This window comes from Panthera pardus, unplaced genomic scaffold, assembly GCF_024362965.1.
Source record: "Panthera pardus isolate Hobbes unplaced genomic scaffold, ASM2436296v1 HiC_scaffold_20, whole genome shotgun sequence".
Lineage (NCBI taxonomy): Eukaryota > Metazoa > Chordata > Mammalia > Carnivora > Felidae > Panthera > Panthera pardus.
The window spans coordinates 86,586,767-86,600,205 of record NW_026526766.1 but is presented as its reverse complement, the minus strand read 5'-3'; the positions used below and the strand labels follow the sequence as shown (position 1 = coordinate 86,600,205).

Here is a 13,439-nt window from a genome sequence, read left to right as displayed (position 1 = left end):
CAGAAGGTCTCCTTAGGCAGGAATGTCCTCTCTACTCCCAGCTGCAGCATTTAACACCATACAAAGCTCTCCAAGTCTAAAGCAACGACCTTGTCTTCTCTGAAGTCCTAAATCAGAAATCCTCACTGCCTCCATGCTCCTCTTAGAGCACCCTCAACATTCTGCATCGGACTTAGTGTTTTCTCTCTGCCATCTTTCTAAGTTCTTTAGGAAATTTAGTGTTCCTAAGGAACTACAGAAAAAAGACCTTATTGGGTGGTTCAGTTGGTTAAGCAACCAACTCTTTATCTCGGCTCAGGTTATGCTCTCACAGTTCTCGAGATGAAGCCCTATGTCAGGCCCTGCACTGTCAGCACAGCCTGCTTGGGATTCTCTCTCCCCACCCCCACCCCCCCCACCCCACCATGTGCACCTGCACTCACTCTCTCTCTCTCTCTCAAATACACTTAGAAAAATAAAAAAATAAAAAGACCTTATATTCCTCTTACTTTGACCACAAAACTGGGCATACATTAGAGCCAATAACATTCTGAACTTGCAAACAGAGAAACTGTGGTCACTTCATTATTAAATAGGCGGGAAGACACAGGTCATCTAATAACCAAGTCACAGAGCCCATTTAGGCTGAGCTGGGGTCCTCTGGTTCCCAGACTAGCATGCCAGAACAAGAGATTCTGCACATGATTGGAGCCAGCATAAACTTTATTGATGGCTGTTTGGTTGTTAATTCCTTTCACTATCTCTCATCTTTTCCATCACCACTTTGGAGGGAAGAAAGGAAGAGAATATATTAATTATTCAAAAAATAAAAATTGGGTGTCTGGCTCAGTCGGAGGGACATGGGGCTCCTGATCTCGGGGTCATGAGTTTGAGAACCACATTGGCTGTAGAGATTACTTAAATAAAAACGTGGGGCACCTGGGTGGCTCAGTCGGTTGAGTGACTGACTTCAGCTCAGGTCATGATCTCATGGTTTGTGGGTTCAAGCCCCGCATCAGGCTCCCTGATGTCAGGGCAGAGCCCATTTGGGATCTTGTCTTCCTCTCTCTCTGCCCCTCCCCCACTCATGCTCGCGCTCTCTCTCTCTCTCTCTGTCTCTCAAAAATAAACATTTAAAAAATAAAAACCTCAATTCCTTATTTAAAAAAAAAATTGATTTTGCTTATGTGAGACTGAGTCTTCTTAAGTTAGTAGACAATTAAATTAGTGTTAAGAATTTATATACTTCCTTTGTTCTTACCCTTTGGGAAACAGTTTAAGATGGATAAACAGCAGGAATTTGTGTCTAATTTGCTTGCTCACAGAATTTTTTTGCAAAGAAACTTGCCAAAGAAGGTGTAGTTTTGTATAAAACCACCACGTTGCACGAGTTCCTGCAAGATATCTAAGTCTTCAGATTAATGTCTATGGTGTGTATCCTGCCTCTTCACACACAGCCTTCACTGCATCTCTAAAATCCTTTAGCTGCTATGGAAATTTCTAAGAAATCACATTGGGGAGGAACTCTTCGTGATGAAGAAAAGAATCCCCAGCACAATGCTTGCCTCTGCCGAGGCAAGTTGCCCTGCTTGGGTCCAGCTCGCTGATTTGACCCTACCAATCCAGGGAGACAGTCCAGTGAGGCCCTGCTGAAATTAACCAACCTAAAAGGCCCTCTTTGTCACCGCAGTGAAGTAGAACAAGTCAATTCTATACCAAGTGCTTTGGTCAGGCAATAATGGACTTTTCTTTCCTGCAGATCAGCTGACGTCAGTAGGTGGGAGCTCTGCCAAGCCACCACTGGCTCTCCCTGGGGAGCTGGGCATCTGAAAGTCATCAAGGCTCTCCCACTGCTGTGGGAGGTCAGGATTCTCATTTGCATGGTTACAGGAGCCTAAGATACTGAGTTATTAAGAGCTTCCCCACCCCTTAGCCTGATAGGGAGCTGTCTCTAGTTTATCTACAGAAGGTCCAGTTTCTTGGCTCCTAAAAGGGTCATCTCCATTGATTATATTAAACACGGGGAAAATGTTCACATCACCAAGAACTACTGCCACGGAAAGATGCGACAACCTCTCACCCAAAACTATGTGAGGGAGTTAATGGAATTCCTTGGGACCCTGCCAATGCACATGACATTCCCTCCAGGACTGAGGCTGCACTGCAGGAACCCCACCCCTGCCCTGAAATATGCAGTTGACCGATAAGGCAGACTCCACAGAGAACGTTCCAGGCCGTTCTCAGCCGTAATGGGATTAACGCCTTTCAAGAGCTAGAAAGGAAGACTTTGGGAAACGTGCCATTAAAAAACAATCTCTAACCACACTAGCCTATCTATCTATTCCACTAACTGCCTAAAAACCCACAAAAAACCCAACCCCCTAAGACTGCAGTGGACTGTTTATCTCAAACCAGCCTATCAACTCTGATTTTGCCAATCAGGTCTCTGTCCACAGAGAATAAAGGAGGGGAAATAAAGTGCTAAATGTATTCTCGGTACGCTCAAGGACAGCTTCCCATTGAAGACAACCGAAGAAAAAGGTCGTATTTTCGCAAATATTCTGAGAAGACTGAAGATGTGGACTATTTATAAATGCTGCAATGCAGCAGTCAGAATGTTAGCTGCATCATTCAGCAAGAAACGTGAATTGATCTCAGGGGATAAAACAGGAATTACAACTATGTCCTCTATTGTAATAAATAAAAAGAACTTGTCAGCATTCTTATAATACTGCCAGATCTCTGGGAAGAAAAAGGGGGGGGGGGGCTAAAGATATGAATCTTGGGTAGAAAGTTCTAGTTTAATCCAAAGATAGAACACGCCTGAGAGTGACGCCTCCTATCTGACACAAATTTACACGTATCATCAACTGAAAATGGATTTCTACAAAAGAGCTGAGACACTAATTAACAAGCCCTTCTTCTTGCAAATGCCAAGAGACAGCTGTCTGAGGCAGTTCTTGGTATTTAGGGAATTTTTAAATGCCTTGACCTCATCTACAGAAGCTGCGAGGCGATCTGTCTCTGGGGAATGTGAGAGGCAGGAGGGGAGAATGACTGCAGACAGAAAGGTTCTCAGGCCAAAGGGCAAAGGCTTCTGGCTCTGAGAACCCGGCACCTGCAGTGAGTAGTCTAGAGACGCCCTCACAAGGCTCTTGGAGAGTGAAAGAATTCAGCACGATCTCTCTGTGGATCCCCCAGAAGAGAATAAACCCATCGTGAAGATGAGAGGAGTCACTAAGACAAAGCACTGGGGCCTGCCACCCAACGTGCTGGATGTAAGAGGCATTTGGAAAACGCCATAATAAACTCCAATTTCACCAGATACACTGCTCTGCAAGGAAAGGCATTTGGGGGATGAAGGGGATGAACAGATCATTTGGCTCTGTGGGGAAATTCATAAACACCGCTTAAAGCGAAAGGTCAGAAAAACCATTCATCAGATTTACTTTTGTTGCTTAGTCAGAGCTCAAAGGTGCAGAACCGACAACACAGGTTTTTTCCATGGCTTGGAAAGCCAACCTATTACCCAATGTTACATGTGCAAGGCAGGACAGCCGCATCCACAGATGTGGAAATTCTCCGGAGAGCAACCCACCAAAGAACTGTTTAGCACCTATTAACGTTTTATATCCAGTGATTTTCAGATGAAGCAAATAAACTCAAAACCAGCTGAGCTGCAGATTTTAGCAGCAGGTCTGATGGTAAGCAGAGAGAGAAATAATACACAAATTAAGAGTTTTAACCATGAATAAAAACAACAAATATTTCTGCTTAAGCCACATTCCAGTCAGGATTGTGGATTGGCACATCAGCCTTCAGATTGATTAATTCATTTCAACTCATTAGAGCATTTCTGCAGAGGTGAGCAGGGACTTCGCTTTCAGAAAGCAAAAAATTCATACTGCATTGCATCAAAATCCAGAAATGCAGACAAAGTTAAGAAAACTTACTTCTGAATGCTTCCCCAATACTATCTAGTTGCTACTTACCTCTTAACCTGTAAAATTCAGATGAGAGGTATTTAAATGCAAAATATTATTACCAACAGTCAAAACAGGAAAAGGTTGTAACATGGCCCATTTTTATAAACCTCGTTTCAGCAATTCACCGGTATGATTTATAAAAGGGCTTGCCTTGGATTTATCACCCATAATCACTAGAAATGTGCAAAGTTTTTATTTCTCCTTAGGGGTTATCAAGACTGGAGTTTTAAGCATTTTTCTTTTTGAAAAAGGTCCAATTTAGCAAACACTCAAAAACTGTACACAAATAAGACGTATATAGTGAGTTTTTTAGATGGCTTTTTTTTTTTCTGCCAAGAAAATGCAAGCTCCATTTCATTACAAGGATTGTGACAGAAAAAAATAAGTCAATGGGAACAGGAAACAAACCCAAGTTTACGATATTTGTCCAATTTAACGATGCTGCTTTCACTACACGTTTTCAGATCATCCCCCCTGCCCCCAATATCTAGGATAATCTGTTTAGTCCCTTGGTTCTTAAGAACCAAGTAACCATCAATTAAAAAATCAGCAAACGCTACATGCAAACACCAGGAGGGTGAGAAGAAATTAATATATTCATGCCTGAAAGAGAGGAAGGTAAAAAAACAGGAGGCTTTGGAAATTTCAGAATCAATTGACTAAGACTTCCGAAAAAAAAAAAAAAGAAAAAAAAAAAAAACAAACCCCAAACCCTAACCAATTTACTTAACAGAAAGGTCATGCAGGCAGGGTTTTTTCTCCCTCTCTTTGGATCATTCAACTTTTCTGGACACAGATGTGTCTTCACTGCAAGCCAGGCAAAACCGAAAAGGCAACACGTTTGCCGCATGCTGGTCAAATACCTGGACTCTGCGCTTACGAAACGATGACAACATGATGGAGGAATGTGGAGTCTAAAGGGAGGGGGGAGAGCAAGATAACAGCTTCTAAGGGCAAACTGAACAACGTAATTTCAAAATGGAGAGAACAGACCATTAGGAACATACGAAGACAAGGAAACCCCAAATTCCCACTGTCTTCCCAGCACCTTGCTCACTGTGGAGATTCGGCATCCCACCGGGGATCTAAAGTGGGGTCTTAGCAGGTCCCATTTGTGGAAATATGCTGCCTTGGCCAAGTCACACCCCCGCTCTGGGCCTCAGTTTCTCCACTTTCCAAATAAAGTAGTAATACTGACTATGCTTTCTAACACTAAACTCGCCCTCCCCAGATCCCACAGTCCGATAAATTGAGACTCCTAGGACTGGCAGATTCCTAAATCCCTTTTCATTCAGCATAGGAAAACAGCATGATTTCAGGACATCAGAGACAAGAAAGAACTCGAGCTATAGAAATCTGACTTGGGCCTGGTTTACTGGTGTACTCCCAAGACACTTATTTCCTGTTCGAAACCTATGAGAGGAATATGCAAAGAAGGTGTGACGGAGGTAAGCAGCACAGCTGCTCCAGGCCGGTGGCCTCGGGCCGGGCGGCCGCCCGAAGTGATCATGGGCTCTGGGCTCCTCCTCTGCATTCCCGGAGTCAGCACTTGCCATCAGGGCCGAGCATTCTTCTACCTACTCTGACCACAGCTGCAGCAGCCCAGACCGCATAGCTAGCAGAGTCCTTGCATAGCCCACGGAGGATTGATTACGAGGCCGGCCTCGTGCCTACTACCCTTCGTGCAGGTTCGGCAATGCCAGGACTGTGAACTGCTCCTGACATCCACCGCACGGGTTCGGTTCGGTAGGCAGCCCCTCCCCTTGGGATGAAGGCAGGTAAGGCAAAGTAGAGCAAATTCTAACCCAGGGAACCAAAAGATAATACTTAAACTCCAGCTCTCCCGACCTAAACCTGTTCAGCAGATTATTTGACAAGCTCATATCAGAGCCTGTGACAGATCAGATTTCTCCAATTGTTAGATCAGTACAAAACACACTGCCAAGACCAAAAGCATATTCGAGAATGTTACTTAGCTGATGGATTACTCTAAGAACTGCCTCACACCTGTCCAGCACAGGGCAAATCTTCCCTCCGAGGCTTGTCCCTCCATGGAGGTCCCTAGGTAACAGCTAACACACTTTGAGGGTCCCTTTGAGTAATTATTGGCCCAGTTACTAAAAAAGGCTTATTGTTAATTTCCTGCAGAGGCCCTTTACTGCAGCATTTTTCCCTTACAGCACATTTTTAAACTTTGACTTCAATTTGACCTTTGAAAATCTAAGACGTTAGTGGCAACAAAAGGGAAAATGACTAGTTTAAGGAGTTGGAACCTTGGCTCAATAGCTTCATACAGCTGAGTGTTCCCACTGCTATTCCTAAGATTTTGTTTCCTGGCTAAAAGACACCCCCCCCACCCTTCCATCTTTGATACATTCTGTTTTACTTAGGTCCAATTGCTATGACTCCGCAATTTCTCAACCCATTATTAAAATACTTCAGATAGTCTCTCTTCCCTACCAGCCATGATGGTTAAGTTTTTCTAAAATACCATGATGAAGACAGAACAAAGAGCCTACGTATTTTAGAATCTATTATATAAAAGAGGTCTGACAAGGTGTTGTGGCAATTCGATCATCTCGATCCAGCTTTCTGGGCTCTTGAGGTTTTTAATTTAAAACATATGCAACCCTTAACCTGAACAAGCCCCTTATTTAAAATATTTTAACCCAATACATCAAAGAGGCTCTGAAAGGCAATTTTCTTTAGGAAGCACCTTACCCCATTCGCAGGGCTGGCTTCCAAACAAAAGGCTGCTCTATCATTCAATACTGGCGTGGCTGCAGAATTTTTGACAAATAATATAAGGTGCTCAAATCGAAAGACCCGGTGTCGGGTGCGGCAGGGGCAAAGAACTCGTAAGCTGTTAAGTTATTGGATTTGAGTCTCACACAAAGAAAGCGCCGAATCTACCTGTTATTTACAAGCAAATCACAACTGGGTAAGGAAGAAACGTTTATTACAAGGAAGGAATAGGAGATGGCCAGTGTCAGACCTTTCTGCGTCTAGAGAGAAGGCCAAGAATCGCCATATAGGATGAAATTAAGGTCAAACAGCCCTTTCCTCTATGCTCTTGGCTCTTCCTCCATCAAGGGTCGGGCCGGCACCGCCGTGGGGACTCAGGAAAAGGAGCTGAAGTCGCTCCCCACCCAGGAAAGGGACTGGGGGCGCTGGGGGAAGCGCTCTGCAGGGAGGGGGATGGTGGCGATCCGGCCAGGAGCCCCCGCCCCACCTGCGGCAGCCGGATGGGGCAGGGCGGGGCCGCAACCAGGCTTGGGGGTGGGGGAGCGGGACGGACCCGATGGCCTCGTCCCCCCTCCGCCCAGTCAATGACATTCCAGCGGCCGGCGCCCAGGCTCGGCCGGGCGGCTCCTCCGCAGCCCACGCGCCACGGGCGGGTCGCGGCCCGCCAGCCCGGTCCCCGCCCGTCGGAGGGAGCTGCGAGGCCGGCCGGGCTCACCTGTCCGCGCGCTGGCCCCGCCCCACCCCAGGGGCTGACCCGCTCCCCACCCAGGGGTCTGCGGCCCTCAGGCCCCGCTCCCTCCCCGAGCTCCCCAGCTCCCCCTCTCACCGGCTCCGGGGGGGGTGAGGGCAGTAGGTGCGCCGGTCTGGGGGAGTGGGGGGGGGGGGGGGGTGCTGAGGGACCGACGCGCCTCCGCGGCCTCCCGCCTCGCCGTTCGCTCCGCAGCGGGTAGTGGCGGCGACGCGCGCGCCTCGCTTCTTTTATAGGCGGCCACGCGCGTTCCGGCGGCGGGCGGGCGCGAGCGCGGGGGAAGCGCCGGGGCGCGGCGCGAGGGGCGGGGGCGAGCGCCATCCGAGCTATGGGGGCGGAGCTCCCGCCAGCTCGCTTCCCGATCACGCGGCGGAAAGGGCCGAGCGCTCCCGGAAAGAGCCGAAGCACCGCTGCGGGGGAAGAGCCGAGTCGGGGGATCGCGGCGGGAGGATGGGAAGGGAGGGCGCGCGCCAGGGGTGGGGGCCAGTGGTGCAGTGGAGTCACTGCCACCGCCCGGGCGGGCCGAGATGCGGCAGCCGCCCCGCCCTCTCCGCACCTCGGATCCTCCAATCCAGCCCCTCCCCGCCCTGCAGAGAATCTTCGGCACCCCACCCCACCCCTCCGCCCCTGGGAGCCCTTCCAGGACTGCAACGAAGGGCGCGGCAGGAGCCGTCGCTGCAGTCTGGCAGGGGATGCTGCGCGCCCCGGTCCGAAAAACGCCCAGTCCCAAAGGCGAGGTCACCCACAGGATTTTCATTCTCTTGCCCCCTTTCCCTAGAAGAAGACTGAGGCCGAGACCCACCCAAGTCAGCCGACTCTGGTGGGGGCTGGGGTGCAGAAACCGAGGATAATTGGGAGCTCCAGGTTTGAGGCGGTGGTAAGAAAAGGCCAAATCAGATCCTAAAAAATAAAGACTAATTTGGAGATTAAGTGTGTCATTTGGGATTTGGAGAGATAATAATTTCTTATATTCTTACCGCAAAAGCTTTCTGACAGGTCACGGGTGGAATAGGATGCATTAGTTGTATTTTATTTTTATTATTATTTTTTATTTTACGAGAGAATGAGGGGGAAAGGGCAGAGAAAGGAAAAGAGGGGGGGGGGTGGGGAGAGAGAGAGAGAGAGAGAGAGAGAGAGAGAGAGAGAGAGAATCCCAGGCAGGCTCCAGGCTCAGCAAAGAGCCCTATTCGAGGCATCACAGGACCCTGGGATCATGACCTGAGCTGAAATCAAGAGTCCCTCGCCTGACTGAGCCACCCAGGAGCCCCGTTAGTCCTATTTTATAAATAAGACATTAAAGTTCTTCTGGCCACAATTAATTGAACTTTCCTTATGTACCAGGTGCTATGTTAAGCATTTCATGTTACCTTTTTTTTTTCTTTAATCAGCAATAATTTTATGAGGTAGGTATTCTTTCCCCATTTTATAAGTGAGCACTGTGGCATGGAAACTAGGTCTCTTGCCCTAGGTTAGGCAGTTAGTAAGAAAAATTAGGATTTGGATCCAAGCAGTCAGAATCTTCTCTTTTTTTAATTTTTTTTTTTTAATGTTTATTCACTTTTGAGAGAGAGAGAGAGAGAGGACTAGTGGGGGTGGGACAGAGAGAGAGGGAGACACAGAATCCAAAGCAGGCTCCAGGCTCTGAGCTGTCAGCATGGAGCCTCACGCGTGGCTCGAACTCACCAACTGCGAGATCCTGACCTGAGCCGAAGTCAGACACTTAACTGACTGAGCCATCCAGGCGCCCCAGAACCTTCTCTTAAACTGTATGCTCTGTTGCCTTCCCCTAGGAAAGGGGGGCACTGCGATGATGGATGCCGAGCTGCTAAAAAAAGATAAACCAAGAGGATTTCTGGAGTTTCTGTTCCTTACAGCCTTAGCCGTTCAAGGGCCTGGCTCTAAACTCTGTTGTGTAGCCCAAAGTCCTCTGCTGGGAAGCCCTTTCCCCACCCCCACTCCAGTGACAGCTGGGCTGCAGCCATTGGGAGTAACACCCAGATCATTCCTGTGCAGTCAGGCAGACCAGGAACCCTGCAGTCCGGAAGGCCTCAGCCTTCTGGTTACCCAGCAGCCCTCCTCTTTAAGGAAATACAAAGGCACTGGGCATTGCACCAGAACTTGGGCCCAGGCCCAGCCCTCAGCTTCCTGGTCCTCTGCAGTTTGGTCCTTCTTCCACTGTGCCTGGGATCCACAGTCTGGTTTCTAAACTGCCCTGGCTATAGCGATGATAGGAAAAATTCTCCTGTTCCCTCATCCCATCAGAGTAGAGAGAAAAAAAAGGAGTGGCCACACCCCAGAAGCAGCTTTGCAGAATCTAGAGGAAAAACGTAGGAGCTAAGAGGCATTTCCTGCAATCTTCTATATAGAGAAAACAGGACTGGGTAACTCCTCCCTGGGGTGTGCGTTTCTGGAACAGTTGATGGCGTCGACAGCCTCTTCTCCAGCGGGTAGCAGCAAAATGTTTAATCACATATTCAGCTCTGGGTACAAAATGGCTTACACAATCATAGCTCTCCAAAATTTCTAAGACCTGCTCCAGCAAGGAATGGATCTCAAGGCCGTGGGCAGGGGCTATAAAAAGGGAGGATTTTTCTTTTAAATCACTCCAGCCTCCTGGTGAAATGGGGGTTTTGTTGCTTTTACCAGATGCAAAACAGATTTGAGAGCTTTGGTATTAGTACAGAAACTAAAATCTTATTCGTTGATCCTTTGTCTGATCTGAGACATGGCCAAAACCCATTATCTCTGGCCCTCTACACGTCCCACTCACTTACCCACCCCATTCTGTACTTGGCACTGGAAATGAGACATTGCAAAAGCCATTCTTTATGTGTCCTATTGTCTGCCTACCTCACCTCCCACCAGTTTCACCAGATGCCTAACACTCTGTCAGGTGTAGGGAGAGGGAGGTGACAAAGCAGATAATGGCCCTCTTTGTTTTTGGAGAGAAACTCATTCAGGGAAAAAAACAACAGAAAACAAAAACACAAACAACAACAACAACAACAACAAAAAACACTGGCCGGTATAGCAATCAACTCCAGGTTCTCAGTGACCTCCTGAACAGCAGGGGGTAGGGACTGAATTCTGAGCTCCTTTTTCTATTCCCCCAGTTCTCTAAAGGTTTGATATGCACCCTACACCTGGATGCCGGGTAGTCCCAATACCTTTTCAATTCAAGAGGTCAACTGATTGGAAATACACAAAATGTAACCATGTTTTCACTCGTTCCAGCCATGGAAAATTACTCGCCCAGTCTCCCTGGAGAATCTCCCTCTGCCTCCCTCTCCCGGTCTCCATCTCTCCCTCCCAATCTGCCTCCCCCTCCACTCGCAAGGCAGTCACCAAGCACAAGCACTTCCACTATTTTTCCTCCCAGTAAAGGTATTGACTGAGAAGTTATGCGGGCAAGTGAACTGCACTTCTTCCCAGGTGACATTCTGCCCTGTCAGAACTGGCAAGGAGCACAGTGAGTGGATGAACACAGAGGACATTATGCTAAGTGAAATAAACCAGACACAAAAGGATAAATACAGCATCATTCCACTTATTTGAGGTCCCTAGAACAGTATTTATAGAGACAGAAAGTAGAGCAGGGGTTGCCAGGGGCAGAGGGGAGAGGAGGATGGGGGAATGAGTGTTTAATGGGTACAGGATTTCAGTTTTGCAAGAAGAAAAAGTTCTGGACATGGACCACCATGACAGTCAGACATCAATATGCCGGGGCTCCTCGGTGGCTCAGTCCGGTGTCCAACTCCGGCTCAGGTCATGATCTTGTGGTTCGTGGGTTCAAGCCCCGTGTCGGGCTCTGTGCTGACAGCTCAGAGCCTGGAGTCTGCTTAGGATTCTGTGTCTCCCACTCTCTCTCTCTGCCCCTCTCTCTCTTAAAAAAAATAAAATAAAATAAAAAATTAAAAAAAAGAGAAATGGCTGAAATGGTAACTTTTGAATGCTGTCTATCTTACCGTAATTAATAAACAAAGCAGAGATTCCTGGCTGGCTTAGCCAGTGGAGTGTGCAACTCTAGATCTCAGGGTTGTGAGTTTAAGCATACATCTCTACATTGGGTGTAGAGATTACTTAAAAATAAGACGTTTAAAAAAAGAAAAGAGGAGCACGTGGGTGGTTCAGTCGCTTGAGCATCCAACTTCAGCTCAGGCCACGATCTCACGGTTTGTGGGTTTGAGCCCCGCATGGGGCTCTGCACTGGTGGTACGGAGCCTGCTGGGGTTTCTACTTCTCCCTCTCTCTCTGCTCCTGCCCCACTCGTGCTCTCTCTCAAATAAATAAATAAACTTAAAAAAAAAGAAGAATGCTAATAATTGTAAAAAATCGAAAACAATTAGTCACCAACTGAAAAATGGTTCATTCTGATTCGTAAGTTCAACAGACCATATTGTGATACAGTTCACACTGATGGACCTGAAAAGTATCCAAGATATTACTGAGTGATGGCAGGTTTCAGAACAACATGAGTACCAAGTCTATTTGCTTAAGAACTATATTTGCATAAATGCGTACATACACAGAGAGAACTGAAGAAATGGTCACAGTGGGTACCCAGAATAAAGGGATTTTGGACATTTTATTCTCATTAAAAAAAAAAAATCTCTTTTATAGGGGTGCCTGGGTGGCTCAGTTGGTTAAGTGTCACAGTTTGTAAATTCAAGCCCCACATCGGGCTGGCTGCTGTCAGCATGAAGCCCGCTTCGGATCCTCCCCTCTCTCTCTCTGCCCCTCCCCTGCTCATGCTTTCTCTCTCTAAAAATAAATAAACTTAAAAAAAAAAAAGAATTAAAAAAAAATTTTTTTTAACGTTTATTTTTTTTTTTTTAATTTTTTTTTTCAACGTTTTTTTAATTTATTTTTGGGACAGAGAGAGACAGAGCATGAACGGGGGAGAGGCAGAGAGAGAGGGAGACACAGAATCGGAAACAGGCTCCAGGCTCCGAGCCATCAGCCCAGAGCCTGACGCGGGGCTCGAACTCACGGACCGCGAGATCGTGACCTGGCTGAAGTCGGATGCTTAACCGACTGCGCCACCCAGGCGCCCCACGTTTATTTATTTTTGAGACAGAGAGAGACAGAGCATGAACGGGGGAGGGTCAGAGAGAGGGAGACACAGAATCCAAAACAGGCTCCAGGCTCTGAGCTGTCAGCACAGAGCCCGACGCGGGGCTCGAACTCACGGACCGTGAAATCATGACCCGAGCCGAAGTCGGCCACTTAACCAACTGAGCCACCCAGGTGCCCCAAGAATTGTTTTTTTTTAAAAAAGCTCTGTATAGCTTTAAGTATCTGGATCGAATACAGTCTCAAGATACTTTCTTGACTACCTTTACCTCCAAGTAAAGCATTTCAAAAAGTGTTTTCCCAGAAATACTAGACCTGAGAAGCCCTGGAAAAAGGAGTCCCACAGTCAGTTGGGGAAACACTGCACACTCCTGGAGGTTAACAATCCAAACAAACATAGTTACCAATAAGTCTGGCACAAGAAAGTCCTTTTGTTTTTTCCCCTTTATTATCTAAACATATTATAATGGAAGATTTCAAAGATAAATCTAGTAAACAGGACAACGAACCTCCCTATGCCCATCACCAGTTTCAACAAATACCAACGTTTGGTCTTTCTTATTTTTTAAATTAATTTATTCTTGAAAAAAAAAGAGTGGGGGAGGGCAGGGAGAGAGAGAATCCCAAACAGGCTCCACACTGTCAGCGCAGAGCCTGACATGGGGCTCAAACTCATGAACCGTGAGATCATGACCTGAGCCGAAACCAAGAGTCCACTGCTCAACTGAATGACCCACCCAGGTGGCCTTGCCGTTATTTTATTCACAACTCTGCCTGGTTTACCTTCAGCACAGTCATTCCCAAACTTCTTTGACACCCTAACTCTTTCTTAGAATCCTGCACGAAAAACTCGCAGGGCAAAGCTGACCTAAATGAAATGGATCTATCTTCCGAGCTCCCAGAACTTT

At 47.2% G+C, this 13,439-nt stretch overlaps 1 protein-coding gene across 9 annotated transcripts in view; it reads right to left on the bottom strand.

Annotated features, from left to right (window-relative positions):
- Positions 1-4,876, bottom strand: part of SPTAN1 (spectrin alpha, non-erythrocytic 1) — a 59,008-nt gene extending 54,132 nt beyond the window's left edge. For all 9 annotated transcript variants that reach the window (XM_053908373.1, XM_053908377.1, XM_053908379.1 and 6 more), the window contains exon 1: positions 4,829-4,876. In XM_053908373.1, the coding sequence (XP_053764348.1) occupies positions 4,829-4,861 (33 nt within the window). In that variant the 5' untranslated portion in view covers positions 4,862-4,876. The remainder of the gene's footprint in view (positions 1-4,828) is intronic.
- Positions 4,877-13,439: the final 8,563 nt, after the last annotated feature.